At 38.3% G+C, this 19,003-nt stretch overlaps 2 protein-coding genes, 1 long non-coding RNA gene and 1 other non-coding gene across 9 annotated transcripts; 3 read left to right on the plus strand and 1 right to left on the minus strand.

The window, feature by feature from the left end:
* The first annotated feature begins 4,064 nt into the window (after positions 1-4,064).
* LOC122064016 (uncharacterized protein OsI_027940-like) lies at positions 4,065-6,857 on the plus strand. The gene is made up of 6 exons (XM_042627710.1): positions 4,065-4,221; positions 5,256-5,442; positions 5,791-5,944; positions 6,040-6,077; positions 6,172-6,265; positions 6,488-6,857. The coding sequence occupies exons 1-6, from the start codon at positions 4,217-4,219 to the stop codon at positions 6,574-6,576; spliced, it is 567 nt and encodes a 188-aa protein (XP_042483644.1). The 5' UTR covers positions 4,065-4,216; the 3' UTR covers positions 6,577-6,857.
* Positions 6,858-9,684: 2,827 nt separating this feature from the next.
* On the minus strand, positions 9,685-12,841 carry LOC122064030. 5 transcript variants are annotated; one of them, XR_006135558.1, is made up of 5 exons: positions 12,687-12,841; positions 12,278-12,351; positions 10,169-10,321; positions 9,919-10,056; positions 9,685-9,840 (listed from the first exon to the last, which is right to left on the minus strand). It is a non-coding gene; the product is annotated as an uncharacterized LOC122064030 (long non-coding RNA). The 5 variants fall into 5 exon arrangements; XR_006135557.1 differs by having other exon boundaries at positions 12,278-12,356; XR_006135556.1 differs by having other exon boundaries at positions 10,169-12,351.
* A 117-nt stretch (positions 12,842-12,958) lies between these two features.
* Positions 12,959-13,030, plus strand: TRNAE-UUC. Its single transcript has one exon. It is a non-coding gene; the product is annotated as a tRNA-Glu (tRNA).
* A 2,162-nt stretch (positions 13,031-15,192) lies between these two features.
* On the plus strand, positions 15,193-18,498 carry LOC122064039 (60S ribosomal protein L7-2-like). Of its 2 annotated transcripts, none has more exons than XM_042627735.1 (7): positions 15,193-15,349; positions 16,660-16,845; positions 16,978-17,075; positions 17,266-17,323; positions 17,408-17,487; positions 17,782-17,884; positions 18,037-18,498. In XM_042627735.1, exons 2-7 carry the CDS (start codon positions 16,660-16,662, stop codon positions 18,250-18,252), a joined length of 741 nt encoding a protein of 246 aa, XP_042483669.1. In that variant the 5' UTR covers positions 15,193-15,349; the 3' UTR covers positions 18,253-18,498. The 2 variants fall into 2 exon arrangements, with proteins under 2 accessions (XP_042483669.1, XP_042483670.1); XM_042627736.1 differs by lacking the exon at positions 15,193-15,349 and adding an exon at positions 16,349-16,422.
* The last annotated feature ends 505 nt before the right edge of the window (positions 18,499-19,003 follow it).

Here is a 19,003-nt window from a genome sequence, read left to right on the forward strand (position 1 = left end):
CCCTGGCAAAGTGTACACTATTTTCTCGAAAGAAAAATCAGACTATTGTCTAAAACAAAAATGGGCTGATATTTTTCACAATATCGAAGTGAGAAACCACACCTATGAGAGAACAAGAAACGTATTTGTTCACATTGTCTTAGAAGAGAAAATTTCATTGTGGATCCCACAATTCAATATGTGAGAGGGTGTGGAAATGAATCCCCACCCCTTACATCATAGAGATCTTTTCCCAATAAAAATATATACCCTTGCCACTTCCTCTTTCTTCTTCTTCTTCTTCTTTTTTTTTTTTTTTTTTTTTTTTTTTTTTTTTAATGTGGTATCCAGGCCGAAGGCCTGACTAGTCCCACGGGTCCATACTGACTCCACAACCACATGGATCGAGTCATACAATAATTGAATGAAAAGTATTCAACTTAAGAAGACCGTCAAAGTAAGAGTTATTCCAAAAAGTGAAAAGTGGGGGTTATCCTCCTACAAGCCATAGCATTTCAGCGTTTTCATATTTTTCCATATTTCCCACTGAATTACTACATAATCATTGAAGCATTTTTTTTTTTCCCAAGCAATGTTTGACCAAAAATTTTTTTGTTCCTCCTTATACCAAACCCTAAATTATGACAATAATTTGCATAACCCTTTTTTAAAGCCAACATAAATCAACTAGTGGATGTTGTAGGCTCGAAGCCTCCTTGAACCAATCAGAAGTGGAGGAAATCAGCATCTACCGATTTGCACATTTGAAAATAGACAAGTAAAGGGGACCCCTTTAAGAGGTCGAATGAGAAGAAAGAACATAAAAAGGAAAATATATTCGAAGGAGAAAAGAACCTAAAACGGTTACCCATTAACACGTTTTGTTAAAAAAAAAAAAAAACATTGATACGTTTTAAAGTAAGGTTATCAATTTGGAATCAAAATCCAAATACATTATTTAAAATTACATCAAAATGAATTAATTATAGATTGAATTATATTAAATTACCTATTTTCAATTCGAATTAAGTATACATATCCAACAACAACAATAATAATTCAGCTTTATCCCAACTAAATGGGATCAGCTACATGGATTCGAGTTTAAAAAAATCTATGGTATATCCCACTCACGTACAATCAGCAATCCGAATCTTTTATTTATTTGTTTATTTATTTAATCCAATATTATATGGGACCAGGGAAGCACATAGAATTTTATTAAATAAGAGAAACAAAGGGGGATATACCCGCCTTGTCTTAATCCATGAGATACAAATCACTTTGACACTCGCACAACCCAAGAGTAAACCTCCAAAAGAGGAAAGATTACATTATAAAGATTGGTAATCCGCAATCCAGATCTTCGCTCTCTAAGTAATTCTATTAGATGCCATACTATGGTGGAGACTCATCTTTTGCATGTCTGTCCTTACCAACTCATCAATAGTAATTTTCGGCCAGACACAATATGTATGAAATGATCTTACTACTCCCACCCTTATGTGTGCTAAAGATGCCACCTCCTGTGCCCTTTTTGGCCCTCGCGTATGATATTTCCTATGCAAACCGGCACGATTATTTTGCCCATTTATTATGTGTCTCATATGTTATGAAACCTGATAAATAAACAGAGGAAGTTACATTCTTCTCCCCTAGACTATGACCTAATAGCAAGTTCCCCCCCACCCCTACCCCTACCCCTACCCCTACCCCTACCCCTTACTTTCATAAATCCAATCCCCTCCCCTTTATTTAGTTTGAATATTATTTCAATCGTATCTCTTCTACTAGATAACCAGGTTAAGTGATGTAACATATAATTTTACCCAAAAGAAAAATCATTTAAACATATAATTTCATACCGAAATTACCGTTCCCATATGAAATAAGCCTTAAGCCCTAAAAAGCTAAACAAAACCTCCTTCCTCATCGCGATTTGCCTCTTCTTCATCGCTGTGCTCCGCCGTCGATTTGCTCTGCCGTCGTTTGCCCCTTCTTCATTGTTGTGCTCTGTTGCCCTAACTCGTTTGCTGTTATAATGGATGTCGATTATATAAATAGAAATGAATTGAGATTGTAGAACGAGACACCGGTGACTGATCTGTGAGAAGCAACACCGTGAACCGATGGATAAATCAGGCGGCGGCGACGGCGGCAAGTACCATAATCACCTTTTGTGCATCATCTTATCATCCATTTTCTTATGGTTCTTCTTGTTTTACTTCCATTCTTCTACTCTGGTCAGTAGCAAGAACATGATCCGATCATTACAAAACGAGTATTCTATTGCCATTGCATCGCATGAACCAAACTCCATATATACGCGCCACAGATGGGGAAACCAATACAGAACCCTATTCTATAGAGAACAAGGAAGAACCCATTAAAGGGGATGGAATCAAGGTGCAACATCAGAAGAATGACGGAGGAGAGGGAAGAAGTTATTCATGCCATCACGGAGAGGACCGAAATAGTCGGCGACGATTCCGCCGTAGACACTGGTGACAAACCGGGGAAACCCACTTCAGACGATGAAGACGAAGGAATTTCCGATCAGGCGGAATCGGGAACAGGGGAGGATAATGGGGAGCCTATTAACAGAACCGGGTCAAAACCCAGTCCGGTCCCGTTGTGAACATTCTTCATCTTGTGACTTGGAGACGACCCATGTATCCTGCAACTGTTAAGACAGAACCCTTCAACGGCGACATCAGAGGAGGTCAAGACGACGTTAATGGCGTTCCTCTGCTCGCCTCTGGCTGCGAACTGAATGAGTTGCTTGCTGGTGAGAGATTTGCCCAAGGAGAAGTTCTCGTCAAGGAGCTGCTTACCCAAACGGAGGGAGAGGGAAAAGGATTTCTTTTAGCTGAGGTGGTACTATTTATCAGTGGTTTTCCAACTATGCAAGAATGGAGGGTTGTTGAGCTGGGGTTGTGGAAGGTGAATAGGTAAATACCACAAGGGTAAATCGTTTTTTCTACATATCAGTTTAATACGATACGTCACTTATGGTATGACTAAAGAATCTTCGAGAGCAGATGATCTGCTTGTAAGATGAGTTAAACTGGTAAGATGAGTTAAACTGGTTCTACGCTAAATAGGTGACATGTGTCCAACCTTTTTTATAGATGTAATTTTTTGTTAATTTATTTATTCAAAATTTTAAATCTTTTTATGTTCCCTATTTTTGAGGATTTTAAAATTATTCAGATATTATTAATCGTTTTCATCTCCTCTACTTGTGGGGAGTTTTAGATCGTGAATATCGATTCTTTATATATATCACCAATCATCACTTTGTTAATCATGTGTGACTGAAAATCATTACTAGCAATTTTATAGTAATTGGACTCATCTTCTCATCTAGGTTCGTGATTGCTCCTCATTTGTTTCCACTTTAATTGGAATTGAACATTAGAAAAGCAATCTCTTAAGATAAACTATTATCGATTTTCATTAGTTATATTTTTTATTCTTATTTTATCTCTAGAAATTTCAAATGGAGTAGTGAGTATCATCTCTCTCTCTCCCCCCGCTTTTCTTCAATTATTGTAACCATGGGTTTTAAGATGCGAAAGAGAGAGATATGAAACTCTCCACAAATAGAGGAGATAAAAACGATTAATAAAATCTAAATAGTTTAAAATTCCTCAAAAATAGGGAAAATAAAATAAGATTTAAAAAAATAAATTAACGGAAAGGTTACCTCTTTACTAAGGTTGGACACATGACACCTATTTAGCGTAAGACCAGTTTAAATAATCTTTTTATATGAGCAGATGATCCGCTCCCAGAATCTTCAAACCAGAAGGGAAGGGATTGATATTTATAAAAAAGTACATGGGAAAAACTTGCCATTAGGTCATAATCCAGGGAGAGAAATATAATTTTCTCAAATAAAAATTGTACGAAATCGAACCGGATGGATACGATTTTGATTTTGAAAATATATTCGTGTTTGCGATACGGTACGATTTTGTCCCCTTCTTTCTCTCTCTTATTTGGAACCGAAAACGAATTCCCGAACCGTACCGATTGACACACAAAATCATATCTAAATGGCATATTCGTAAATTTATCTCCTATAAAAAAGAAGCAACACTGAGCACGCAATCTTTGTGTGTTATTCTCAAGCAGTTGAAACTTCTACAGTTGTACCTTTTCCCGAGTCCCGACTGTATAGATAAAACCTGCGATTTCATTTTGGTTTCTAGGGTTTTGGTTTTGCGACACGATGAGGTAAGATTAACACACTTCGATTTTGGTTATAACTCTGACTGAATTCTTTGTTTTCTATGTATACTGTGCTGTTCTTAAATCCATCTTTTGGGCTTTGATCATTAATTTGGTAAACTATGTCTCTGTTCTGTTTAGTTTCTATGGTGGACACTTTTGATTTGATTAGTTGTAGTTCGACTGTGATAGGTATAAGAAATGGCGAGTTTCTCTATTTATTTGGCAAAATAGATGTGAAAATCTATTGATTTTAGGGTTTTTTTTTTCTGTTTTTGTTCGAAATATAGAATATATATTTAGGTGCTTAATGAACTGAAAAATTATTTGTGCAATGGATTGATGGGTATAAGAAATGGCGAGTTCTTTGTGTATCTGGCATATAGATGTGAAAATGTATTGATTTTAGGTTTTTGCTGTTTTAGTTGGAAATGTAAAATATATATTTAGTTGCTTACTGATTTGTAAAGAGTATTTGTCGCCCCAATAGATTGAGGAGGTACTATCCAACCCTGTAAGGCAACTCTTGTCTGTCGTAGAATTAGAAAGACTGTTCTGTTAGTTAAATGGAATGATATGCCTCATCATTTAAGTATTCAAAGGGACAGCATTGCATTAATTATGATTGAAGTTCTATCGTGGCTACAAAGTATTCTGTAGTAACCTTTCACTGTTCAGGAACTTTTCTGTTCAAGTTATCGTTTAGTAAGTATTTTGAATTCGTTGCTCCTGATTATAGGTAGAGATGTGAGGCACACAATGAATATTATTACTTTTACATTTGCATCTCTCTGTGATGACTATGACGATAATGTTGATGAATCATCAAAAGGGTGTATCTTTAATCCCCCCCCCTCCTTTTAGTGTTTGAGAAAACTGTGTTACCCACTCACCCTCGTGATTGTGTTATCATTGTGAATTTGTACCATTTTCTTTTTGTGGAATCTCTGGTTAATACCAAATTCATTGTCCATTATAATTATGCCTCATGTCTTTTGACTGGTCTGACTACTGAAGGATACTGTAATTTTTTTTGGTAGTCGTCATCCCGAGGTGAAGTGGGCGCAGAGGTTGGACAAGGTTTATATAACAGTGTTATTGGCAGATGCAGTGAATGCAAAAGTCAAACTTGAACCAGATGGAATTTTCACTTTTTCTGCTACTGCTGGGGCAGAAAACCGCCTTTTTGAACTGAAGATGGATCTCTATGATAAGGTGAATGTGGAGGTAAGAAACTTGATTCCTAACATTTGTAGACTCTTTATTTAGCTCTTCTTTTTGCTGGGTAATTTTATTTGTGAGCCATGGACGATATTTGCTTCCCAGTGGACAGATGTTAGTAACAGTTTAGCTCGGCATATGCCATACTTTTGGTTTGTAAGCTAATGGGTGAATGTCCTGGAGCTGTGGTTCCCTTAGATGGGAGCCATTTAGTGGTGAATGTGCAATTTGATGCTGCTTATTAGCTTGTGAACCGGAAGCTTCAATTCGTTGCAATGGATGGGGCCTTTCTTATGCATTCTATGTCTTCCTATTTTCTTGTACCTTTTGTTCATAAAGTCTTTACTGTACTAGGAAAGCAAAATAAACATCGGTGCCAGGAGCATATTCTGTGTTGTTGAGAAAGCGGAGAGTGGGTGGTGGAAGAAGCTATTGCGTGGGGCTGACAAGACACCACATTATGTGAAAATTGACTGGGACAAATGGGTCGATGAAGATGATGACAGTGGTGTGTAATTCTTTGAGCTTCATTTGCTTGTGTATGCTCATGAGCTTGTGACTTTTGTTGGAAATTTATTGAATTTTATTTGCTGATTTCATTAGGTCCTGCTGACTTGGATATGGGAGGGATGGACTTCTCGGTATGGTTATGAACTTCTGATATAGTGGTTGTCTCATTGGAGTTCTTTCATTGTATTTTGTGCTAACTGTGTTAATTATTGATTATTTATATAGAAATTTGCTAATATGGAGGGAATGGGCATGGACGGCATGGGCGGCATGGGCATGGACGGAATGGGCGACGATTTTGAAGAAAGCGATGATGAAGGTAGCTAAATCAGAAAGTTTTTCACATCATGTGCAATGTATTACGATGGATGGGATACATTATACCAGGTTTTAAAAGCGTAACTAACTGCATGTTCCTAGTAATAAAAACCCTGTTACAAGTGGGGAAGATGCCACTCATAGAAAAGGGGGTACGGTGAGTTGTAATAGATGGAGTGTCTCCTGCTAGATATTTTAACATCATATACTCAATCCTTTGCAGATCAAGAAGTGGAAAAACCAGGAGGACAAGAAGAGGGAAAGCTAGAAGAAGCTACAGAGGGGAAGACAGAAGCAACTCCAAGCACATGAGGTTTATTATCTAGGTAAAAATTTCAGGGAAATCAACTCCGATGGATGCATTGGTATAATCTGGATTATAAGTTGGTTCAGTATAGACCAGCTATATTTGAGTGTTTCCATGGGGTTGAATCTCAATTCACTGAGTGTTTTAGTTTGATAGTAGGTACTGGCTTTAGGACAGCTAAAACACCCCCCTTCTATTTTCTTGCAGTGTGTATTTGAAATCATTAGGATATGAGGAATTATAAATTTTCTGACCTGAGAGTAGGCAGTAGTATGCCTTTTTTCCATTATCGTCACTTTTTTTTTTTTTTTTGGTGGTTTATCTTTGTGCATGTTGAGCCCAACTTCTATGGTTGATAATTCAGGAAATGGCTGTTATGGGAGTGTATTCTTGAGCCCATCTTCCTAACATGTGAATTCATTTTCATAGAAAGAAATTGGATTTGCGTCTTTCAAAGATGAAGCCCTGCATGGAAATGTTTGATTAGGGCATTTGTGGTTGCTATGTCTATGGAAGGTCAAATGTGGGTAAACTCAACAATTTCAGTTTTTTATAAAAACAAAAGTCAACAATTTCAACTCGAAACTCACCATGAGTGTGAGAGTGGACCCTTGCCACTTTAAGTGATTACCATGCTCCAATTGAATTTTAACTAAAAGTATTTTCGGTAGCTGACCTATATGGCATTGACTCTCATGTGTTGAGGTAGGGTGACCTAGTTAGGTCCCTAGCAGGTGACCCAAATCGACACAGAAAATTATCCTTTGCAGGGTTGCAAAAGATTAGAAAACTATCTGTTCTATGCATTTTTTTTTATTGTTTTTGTTAGAAAGAATGTTACATGATTGCGTGCCTAAATGTAGACCCTACTAGAGAGTGTGCAGATTGCAGAAACGTCATGCTGTCCCGCATTGGAGATATTTTTGCACACTAGTTTGGTATAGCGTTTGTTTGTATCGAAAGCCAGTATTTGAAATCAAGAATCAGCCTAAAACACCCTTAAACGGTTAAACCCTAGTTCCCATATCGAATTGGTACGATCGGTTGGAATTGGGATCACCCTGAATCGATCTGATCCAATTTTTTAAACACTGGTTGAGAGACTAATTCTAACCATGTGATTGGATTCTTGTGTTCCATCCCTTATTGTTTGCCCCTATGAATTGGAGTTGCCATTGGAATGGTCAGTCATGGTTCTGTTTTCATCATTTTTTTTTTTTTTTTTTTGTGGTAAAGGAGAAAAAAAATAGACCAAAAGTGAGTTTTGTTCATAACCGTGGATGCTATTTGTGTCAAAAGAAGAGTCATCTCGTTTGTAGGCCTGGGCAGGAAGGAGAATGGAGAAAAAAGATTATAAGGCTGCATTTGATAATCATCTAGAAAACATTGCTAGCGTTTTTCCATTCTATGAGAACAAAAAGATGGAATAAAATGTTTGGTGTCAACTTGTTCTGTCATTTCGGTTTCGTTCTAAATGCAATAAAAGTTGAAAACTAAGGTAATCGTTCCTAAAAGAGGTTCACCGAATACCATTTTTTGTTTTAAAACGGCATTTTGACATAGAAACTGAAAATTCTAAATGACTACCAAAAGAATTTTGACTGTTTTAAAACGGCATTTTGACATAGAAACTGAAAATTCTAAATGACTACCAAAAGAATTTTGACTGTGCTCCAATGCCACGATGTGGTTTTCTAATTAATAAATATTAATAATAATAAAAATTTGTTCCAGATCCTTTGTATTGCTTCACACTTCTTTAATACTCCACCCTCTCTTGTCTCCTTCAGTCTAGGGGTGCAACGGGGCCGGGGTTGGGTCAGGCTTCTTAAAACCCTAGCCCAATCCTGAGTCCCCTTAACTAGGCCCAAACCCTGACTCAGGGCCACAAAACTTCAATCCAGACCCAACCCTTACCCGCCCTGATTGACCCTAGTTTTTCAGGGTCGGGCCAGGATGACCCTGATTGTCCCTAGTTTGCGATCAAGGGCCGGGTATACCCTAATCCTAACCTTGTAAAATACTAAAAAAATAAAAAATATTCATAATAAAGAGGATATTAAAAAAATAAAATAAAATAAAATAAAAAAAACAACAACAACAACAACACACACACACACATACACAAAAGTCACACATTACTTGTCCTGAGGAGAACATTCTAAAGCAAACATTCAAACATTACAAATAACTCCAACTATTGTGGAAAAAAAGAGGAGATCATCCTAAGAAAACAAATAATCCAAAAAATTTCAATTATTTGTCATAATGGAGATCAATCCGAAGATCTCAAAACCCTTGTCATATTAAACAAAAAGAAGAACATCCTAAGAAAACCAAAAAGTTAAAATCAACATCAAGAGCAAAAACCAGGGCCGGGTTCAGAAAGGCCTAGGCGGGCCAAAGACATCAAGCCTTACCCACCCTGACCCTTGACTCAAGGTCGGGCCAGCATTCAGGACCAAAATTTTTAGGTCAGTACTTGTTCGGGATCAGGGCAGGCAAAGGGTGGATTTGGGCCGTGAGGGCCAAACTTGCACCCCTTCCAAGAAGAAAACACCAAGTGCTCGCTTCAAAATTGTTTCCTGTCATCAAACGATTAACAAGCAAAATAAGACACATTTCCCTTTATGAATGATACAATTAACCCACCCAGAGATATTGTTAACTTGTATTTAAGATGGAAACTCAAATCATAGTTGGGAAATCGTGGTAGGGAAGGCAAGGCTTCATATTCGTCGCTGAAGAGAGAACCTGAGTTTGCTGATAGCCCACCAAAAGTATGTTTTCGTCATCAGTTGGAGATAGACGACACAATCAAATTGCTTCCACTCACTTTTATATCAAATCCTTCTTGTTCACCTCCACCCACAACTTTTTTCCCATGAAGGGAATTGCTGGTTGTAAAGTTTAAATTTCCCATGAGCAGAGGGAAGAACAGAGAAAATGGGAAAAATGTATGCACAAGGAAACCAGGTTCTTTGATGCTCAATAAAATTGCTGGAATTTCTATAGAACAGAAACGAAGTCTCTCTCAATAAGCCAGTATATACTGACATCTTTAAAACATGGAAAATAAGTAATTTCTTAAAGCCCCACCCCCCCCCCCCCAAAAAAAAAATCCCACCTAGTAGTAATAGTCATCCTATCCACCACCACTAGTCATCATGGTTTGTAACTGAAGGGGCTATAAGCATTTGAAAACTGGCATACTAGCTCCCTGATGTAGTTCAATAATTCTGGAACATATAAGCTACGGCCACATCCACCTGCCACCAAATTGGATCATTAGATGCCAGAGAAACCAAACAGTATGACATCTCTAATGAAGAAGCATGAGAGCTCACCTATAGGTAAGTCCACTCTGGCCTGTACCTGAACTCTTCATCAATAGGGCACAACCCCAAGATGAAGATAACATAAACTTCCATGAGCAGATGAATCGATTCTGAATATAGAGTCAGTGTCGTGGTGTCTTCATGCATCTAGCACAGTAGTAAAGCTCACTTTTAAATCAGAATCAGTTCCTGCCAGTAGGGCTAATGGAATGCAGATTTCCCATCTTTCATAATATAGTGTGACAGAAAGAAACTATACCTCTGCTGGCGCCACTCTTGCCACCCTGTCCACCCCTACCCCTCCCTTTACCACCTCCATCATCTTGGCCACACCCCATGCCTTTTGCCATCCTCCCACAGGCTTCCTTCCTCCCACCTCCCCTTCCACGGCATAATCCAGGAGGCTTTCTATCTGAAGAGATCAATTAGCCAATAGATGCAACCACAGTACGGAAGATTTCCATTAATTTGGACATATAAACTATAATGAACTTCGAATACAAAACAAACCAAGAACACTGAAGAGTAAACAACATACAAATCATGAACCAAGTAATTCTTAACTGAGACTACATAAATTTCTTCTGGATCCATTCCTTGCGTGAGTTCTACACTAAATTTTACCGGTATTCAAAAGCTAGCCTCCCCAGGCCTTCTACCATCAAACTAACAAACCATCTCAGCATATATAGGGAAAAAAGGAAAAAAATAAAATCTGCAAAAACCAAGCATATACCTGAGCCGCTTGCTGTTTCTTACTGAACTTTAAAGATAAAATTATAAGAAAACAGTTAGTATTTGATAGTTGTTGCGCCTTATATACTAAATTCATGAATCCACTAACAAGAACAGCCAAAAATTGTTCCATACACAAAAACTAAGGGGATATGGTTAACCACATTATGAAGCCAAAAAAACAAATGCCCAGTCAGCAAGGAACCAATCTCAATGTTATCATCAGAGAGGTGCACTTCACCAGAAGCTTCCTGTTTGCACCCAGTCAAGTGCTTGGGAAAGATCACAAGGGTACCTCCACCAAAGCCACTTGCTAAGGCCAACAGGAAAACTGGCTCCAGGAGCACACCATTGTATGATTTGGCTAAAATGCATCATTCTGGAAGGATGGGTTGTGTATCTGGGTGTGTGTGCATGCATTAGAGTGAGAGAGAGACAGAGACCCACTGCCAATACTGGGAATACTAATGCAAAAAAATCCAAATTGAACAAGTGTACATATAACAATATCATTAACATTTTTCTCAATTGGATTAAGGTTTTGTGGATGATTTGGCCTCAAAAGGCCTTTGCTGGATCACTCCCAGAGCATCCAAAGACAGCAAGGGCAACAGGTTTCACGAGATTCTACATGTTCTGTTTAACAAAGTTACACCTCGCAATCAATAGAAGATCCCTAAGACCTTGGAGGCCAGAAGTACCCTACAAATGCCAAATCTGCCCACAAACTGGAGCCAATTACTCAGACAACACACAGTACAGTAATAAAAGTTAGGCATTCTCCATGTTCAGATTGCGCAGAACATAGGGATCTAATGCATTCTTGATCAAGGTGGACAACTGTGAGTATATTGTCCCCATAGGCAAAGAGGAGACTTTGAGGATATATATGGACTGCCAATGAGAAATGCAGGTAAGGAAGATCCCTCAGACTTTCTCCATGAAAGAGAAGAAAGGATTCGTCAACCCCACCAACCTCCCCCCCCCCCCCAAAAAAAAAGACACTCAGAAACTGAAGGATGAAATGGAAATGCAACAGATTAAGCTCACTTTGCTTCTCAAACAGACTCACTCAAGATCATGACTTCAACTCTCCTTGGGACCTGCCTTCATTGGCATCTTGAATGCACGTAGCCATTGCGGCCTGATCCAAGAAGGGCAACGACACTTCAATTTCATGAGGAGCAATTACTTGATTGAACCATAGCTCGAACACAAACTGAATCGCAGAGAAGATTGAACCAGAGGATCAAAGATGGAAGGGTTTGTGTTCCAGTGAGGGAATTAGTTTTGATGGATTACACAGTGAAAAACTTGCCAGCGGAAATTCCGGTCTCGGAAAACCTTCGTACTTGTCAGGAGTCGCGACAACGGAAAAAAAGAGAATGAAAGATAAAGCCCTGATTCAACTCAACTAAATGAAACAAAAAACTTTTAGTAACAAGCACAGCTGCGATTTCAACAGCTCAATCTGCCAAAAAATTTAGTAATACCACATAATATTCATTTTGATAGAACTTCTATGCTAACAGCTCACCCTAAGTACTTGTGTTTGGCTACATAAAACCTAGTCTACCATTTCACTATATTAATAGTTGAAACACAACAGTTTCAATGGAGCTTGAACATATACCTCATCTGGAACTCGAAGATACTTGATTGTGTTGTAATGTAGCATTCTGGCATTCGCCATAACCAGTCCCCATCCTGCACTGAAACTCCACTCTTAGATCATATAGAATCAATAAGAAAATAAAGGGTAATCACTTTTGAGGTGCAGATGACTTCAAGTAAATGAATGTTCACCCAAGTGTCACAGTTCACCAAACATCAGAACCCTAAAACAATGCTTAAGGAAATATTATTCCCTACTCTTCTTTGCCACTTCTTCCTTGTTACCTAATACACCTATCAGTACTCATCGCTCTCCTTATTTCTTTGCAGGTTATAGCAGTTTAGATGCCAGAGAAATTTTAAATAAATAAATAAAAACACATTCAGGAACTGAAGAATGAAATGGAAATGCAACAGATTAAACTCACTTTGCTTCTCAAACAGACTCGCTCAAGAGCAGGACTTCCACTCTACAGGGGACCTGCCTTCATTGGCATCTTGAATGGATGTGGCCATTGCGGACTGATCCGAGAAGGGTGCAGATGCTTCGATTTCATGAGGAGCCATTAACCATAGCTCGATCTCAAACTGAATCGCAGATGATACACGAAGTGTTGGGCAGATTGAAGTAGAGGATGAAAGATGGAAAGTCATGCTAAAAGTAAATAAATATTAAACTTATGACTTTAACACATATAAATCCGTTGTCGTCCAGCGGTTAGGATATCTGGCTTTCACCCAGGAGACCCGGGTTCGATTCCCGGCAACGGAATTTTTTGGACTTTTTTTCTTTTTTTTCTTCCTCGATTATAGCTAGCCCATTAGGTGCCGAGTCAACACATTTATATACCTGCTTTGAATTGACTCATTGTAGCCCAGCCCAGCTTGACCCCTTTAATACTACCTAAATTTTCTATTTTGCCACTACGAGTAAGAAACTAATTAAGCTTTCTTAGGTTGTGTTTGGTAACGTTTCTGGAATTCTGTTCCATAAACAATATTTCATGTTAAAAACGGAAATTTCAGTTTCTGTGATAAAATACCCCTTTCTGTGATAAAATACCCCTTTTTTTTTTAACGAAACTGGAACTACAGAACTACCTTTTGTCATTATGTCAATTCTCGTTTCTATTTATTTTTTTATATTCAATTTTTGTTCAAAAAAATGAAACACACCATAAATGCACCAAACGCTTTATTCCGTTTTTTCGTTCCCATAAAAAAAAAAAAAAAAACTCCAAAAACATTACCAAATGCAACCTTACCCTTTGCTTTATAATAGAATTCGGTTTGATTAAGCTTTGTTTTGTAAATTATAATGATCATAATCTTTTTTTTTTTTTTTTGTAAGAACACCCACGGCCAATTAGAATGGCAGCCCAAAGGCAACTGGCCGGCATCCCAACTCAAGGAAGCGCAGCCAAAGAAGGGGGCAATCAGGGGCAATTGCTTCAACAAGCAGCACCTTAATCAACTAAGCTAGCAGTTGTTGGCCTTCTCCTAAGTTTGTAATGACATCTTTTGGGTTTGGGATTGGGTTTAGGGTTATGGTTCATATTTATCATGCTATAATGTTCTGTGTGGAGGAGTGTGGCCTCCACCACGTTCTCTCTACTCCTCATATGAAATGATCCATATGAATAGAGGAGAGAGATCGATTGTGGGAGATGTTGGTGGAGGTTGTTCTCTCCCACAGAGAACATTCTTCCATTTATGGTATTATTAGCTGAATATATAAGTATCATGTGTGTTCAATGCCTTTACATTACTAATATGGATTGGGAGCCAAAGAAGGGGGCAATTAGGGTTAGTTGCTTCAACGAGCAACACCTTAACCAACTAAGTTAGCAGTTGTTGGCCTTCTCCTAAGTTTGTAATGACATTTTTTTGGGTTTGGGTCTGGGTTTGGGGTTTAGGGTTCATATTTATTATGGAATAATATTCTATATGGAGGAGTGTAGCCTCCACCACGTTCTCTCTACTCCTCATGTGAAATGACTTATATGAATAAAGGAGAGAGATCGATTGTGGGAGATGCTAGTGGAGGCTCTTCTCTCCCTTAGAGAACACTCTTCCAATTATGGTATTATTAGCTGAATATATAAGTATCATAGGTGTTCAATACCTTCTACCAAAAAAAAAAAAGTGTTCAATGCCTTTACGTTACTAATATGGATTGGGAGTACCAGTCAAAAAGTGAATTGTATGTACTTTTACTCCAATAGAGCTGATATGGTATGGTATGATATAATGGTGCAAATTTGGCCCTATCAACCCGAGCCACCCTAATCTGCCTTGAGCCCAAATAAAGCATGGGTTGACATACCTTCACCTTGAGGGTGGTTAATGCTAGGAAGTTCTACCCCTAAGTTGATACTGGATTGGGGCAGGGTCGAGGCCTCATGCTGAGCCCAACCTTGTCTACTTCTTCTTCTTCTTCTTCTCCCTAGCTGGGCCAACCCTTGCATCTCCCTTACCTCTCCCCATGGTCAGGTCAATTGGGATCAACAAAGAGAGCGGGTTAGGGTCAGCTTGACCTCAGCCCAGCTAAGGGAACTCAAGGTTGGGGACGGCCCAACCCGAAACTATTACAATCCTAGTCCGATCCATTTAGATCAAGAGAATCTCTTCACCCATGCACCACTTTTAATGCTCTTCGACTGGATTAGGGTATCAAACTCTGAAACCCCCAGATTGAATCAGTTTGACCTACTGAAATTGATCGAAAAAATCCGAACCAAGCTAATTGCTTTAGCTTCGGTCCGGATTTTTAAGAAATTGGCATGAACCGAACCAACCGGTCCCATTGAAACCAAAAACCGGTCACACAACCACGTTATGATTTGCCCTAATAGAGAGACTCGAGAAGACGGTCTCCATTCTCCAAGTCCTTAGTTAATGGCATATATCCCAAAGTACAAAAGTACCCTCTAGACTTAACGGGTTTTTGATCGACAGATTACGTTTCTAAGGTCATTTCACGTCATTTGAACCATCTATAATTACTGCGCCTTCGCTTTCGTCGTCTCTTCTCTTCCCGGCGCACATCGATCTTCCTTGCAGCTCTGGCAACTGAGCCTAAGCCTAAGAGGTAACGCTCTCCCTCTTAAGTTTATTTTTTTTTTTCTCTTTTCTCGTAGTGATTATAGATTTTTCTTCCCCCGATATGTTAACAGGTACAGATTTTACGGACATCTTCTGGTTTCATAATAAGAGACTGAAAAAACACATAAATAATATATGTTTTTTGTTTCAAGTATTCTCATTGTTGATTCGCATTTTTTTGATTACTGAAAAAATGAGATATGGGTCTGTTTCCACCTTTAGGGTTTACTGGGTTTTAAGTGCTAGTAATCTACATGGTTCTGTGTTTGTTTGATCATTCGGGAGAAGGGTTTTCTGGTGTTTCTGGTCGGATGGTTTTTGTGTATCTTGTTTTTAATTGTCCGGTTAAGGAATAGAGATATGGTTTACTAGGCTAAATTGGGTTGACGGCCCTTTTGTCTCACCCCTCTCACCCGGAAAATAAATAAATAAAAACGTGTTTTGTTGATCTTGTGCAGAAAGAGGTGACTGTTGCTGCTAGTAATTAGTTACATTTTATTTTTTCTTGCACTATTGCAACATGTTTGGTCACAGGTTCAAAACTTGGAAACAACCTGTTTTGAGAAGCAGGGGTAAAGGCTGCGTACGTTTGCCCCTCCTAGTCCCTGCAGTAATGCTCTGGGTTGCTTTTTTATTGTAGTTTTATGCAATCATACCGATGGAATGGAACACAACCCACAAATGTTCCTTCACCCTTTTGGTCATTTAATTGATGGGATAAGGCTGAGGTTTGTTGTTGTTGCTGTTGGTGTTGTTTGTGCTATCTTCATGGTTTTAGGATATTCATTGATCAATGTTTTGCTGTTGATGGGATATGGATGTTTGGTGCCTTTTCAATTCAGGGAAGCAGTTATTGACTCTAGATTTTTTTTTTTCCACTGATTAATTTATAGTCGTACCATGCACTTTATATACCCAAATTTGATTTGTGATAAGGGTGCATGGGGTCTGATTTTGTTCAATCTCTCTCTATTTTAGGCTAGTGGTTGGTGACTTGGTGTTACTACTTACTATATTTGAGTGTTTGAATTGTTTGTCATCATGGTTCTCATTGCTTAGGTAAGTGATTTAGGGATCATCTGCTTATTTTATTACCTCCACTGTATTTCTTGAATATGTTTGCTATGATCCTTCTCGCACTCTAGCTATGCATTTATATGGGTATATAAGAAACTATTAGCATGAGTTTTTTTGTAAGTTTTAACTCAAATTTTTGTTTTTTAAAGAACTTGAACATGATTGTCAGGTTTTTAATATATGCATTATGTGTTTTTTGGTTTATTTTCTGATTAAAAGATGGGAGAAGAAGCAGCCAAAGCAGGGGCTATTGTTCCTGAGTCCGTACTGAAGAAGAGCAAGAGAAATGAAGAATGGGCTTTAGCAAAAAAGGAAGCACTGGACGTGCAGAAGAAGAAGAATGCTGAGAATCGAAAGCTCATCTTCAAGAGGGCTGAAAAATATGCAGCAGAATATGTTGAACAGGTGAGGCATATTTCTACTCTGCGTATGTGGTGTTTACCCTTTCTTTGTCACAGTTTCAATAACGGGGTCATTATTTATTTTTTCCTCGTAGATGAAATGTTTTTGTGGCTTTCTCTTTGATGTAATCTACAGGAGAAAGAGATAATCAGATTGAAGCGAGAGGCCAAGCTGAAAGGAGGTTTCTATGTTAATCCAGAGGCCAAGTTGTTGTTCATTATTCGTATTCGTGGGTATGCGAATAATTACTGTGCATGCTTATGGTTTTGTGAGTCACACTTTTTTGTTGTAGGAAGCTTATATCAATATGTATTTCTTGCATGAGAATCTTATGTCATTGACTTCTCTTGCTCTTCATCTCCTAATCCTTTGGTTGAGTCTGTGCTTACCAATGTTCCTTGTTTGTATCTTTCCTTTGTTTAGTATCAACGCAATGCACCCCAAAACAAGAACGATTTTGCAACTTCTCCGATTGAGACAGGTTAAAGAGCACTTGCTTCTTTTTGTTGGAATTGGACGATATGTTTTCCACAAAATGTTTATTTATTTTTTATTTCTGCTGTAGATATTCAACGGTGTATTTCTCGAAGTGAACAAAGCAACCATGAATATGTTGCACAGGGTTGAGCCTTACGTGACTTATGGGTAAGGTTTTCTTATTGGCACTTTTAGCAATGTCCCAGAATGTCCATTGGAAGTTGAACCAAGAATAAGATCCTGATGCCCCTTCCCAAGTCAATTGTTTCACTGTTGTAACAGCCATATTGGGCCAGCACATTTGGTACTAGATGTTGGTCTGGTTCAACCATCAGAGGAAGAAAAAAAACATTCTTTGCCCCCTTTTCTTTATGATTGGTTCAGTTGTCTGCTGTGGTCCAATTTCTCAATATTAGTTTTGTGGAGAGCCTTATTTATTTCATTTTTTATGATAATTTGCAGGTACCCTAATCTGAAAAGTGTGAGAGAACTGATATACAAGAGGGGCCATGGAAAACTGAACAAGCAGCGAATTGCTTTGACTGATAATTCAGTTGTTGAACAGGTATGGCACCTTCAATCTGGCTCTTATTCCCAACACCACCCCCACCCTCAAAAAAGAAAAAAAAAAAAAAAAAAAAAAAAAAGAAATGAAGAAAGAAAAAAGCCCAATGAAAGAATAATGTAAAAGGAATGTTGTTTTTGGTAAATTTGCAGGCACTAGGCAAGTATGGGATAATCTGCATGGAAGATCTGATCCATGAGATCATGGCAGTGGGACCCCATTTCAAGCAAGCCAACAATTTCTTATGGCCGTTTAAGCTCAGTGCTCCATCGGGTGGTTTGAAGAAGAAGAGAAACCATTATGTGGAAGGTGGAGATGCTGGGAATCGGGAGGATTGCATCAATGAGCTCATTAGGAGGATGAACTAGACGATTGATCTTTTCAGAATTTTGGATAGAGTTCACATGTTGGAGATGGCACGAATCAGGAGGATTACTTCAATGAGCTCATTAAGAGGATTTACTTGTACTTTTTTTTTTTTTATGTTATTCTTTTTTGTGTGGCAATTTTTTGGTACTTATTTTTATTTTTTGAGACTCACCATGAAGCAATGCTCAATGCAAAAACTTCAGTATTAAAAGAAAGATTGCGGATGATAGGCAAATTCCACAAAAGATATGTTCTTTTCCAACTGTGGATTTAGGGTTCCTGATACTTCAGTATTGAGGATAATAATCAACTAGTCCAACTGGTTCGGTAATGGCCAATAACTCTTTAATTCATGAAAATAGAATCGAGGACTTGGGTGGATGAGTGTGGATCAAGATTGGGTTGAACCACGTGGTGAATTACTGAGGAATCGTTTCTTGCTCGATTTATTTGGGTCTTTTCTGTGTTCATCTACAATTCTACATGTTATCAAATGAGCATAATAAGCTACTTTTAAATGTTGCTAGTACGATCTATTTTCTGGTGCGTGCAAGAAATAGGCCAATTCATCAGCTTTTTGTTCAAGTTCTCCTGGGGTCAAATTCTCATTAGCATGAATCATGGTATTTCATTTCGAGTGACAGTCCAGCACAGGCTATGTGCGTACACTTATATTGAACCATACATGGCTCCTATGGAGGATGTCAAATTTTCTTCACCCATGGAGGATGTCAAACTTTCTTTCTTGTA

This window comes from Macadamia integrifolia, unplaced genomic scaffold (assembly GCF_013358625.1).
Source record: "Macadamia integrifolia cultivar HAES 741 unplaced genomic scaffold, SCU_Mint_v3 scaffold151, whole genome shotgun sequence".
Taxonomy (NCBI): domain Eukaryota; kingdom Viridiplantae; phylum Streptophyta; class Magnoliopsida; order Proteales; family Proteaceae; genus Macadamia; species Macadamia integrifolia.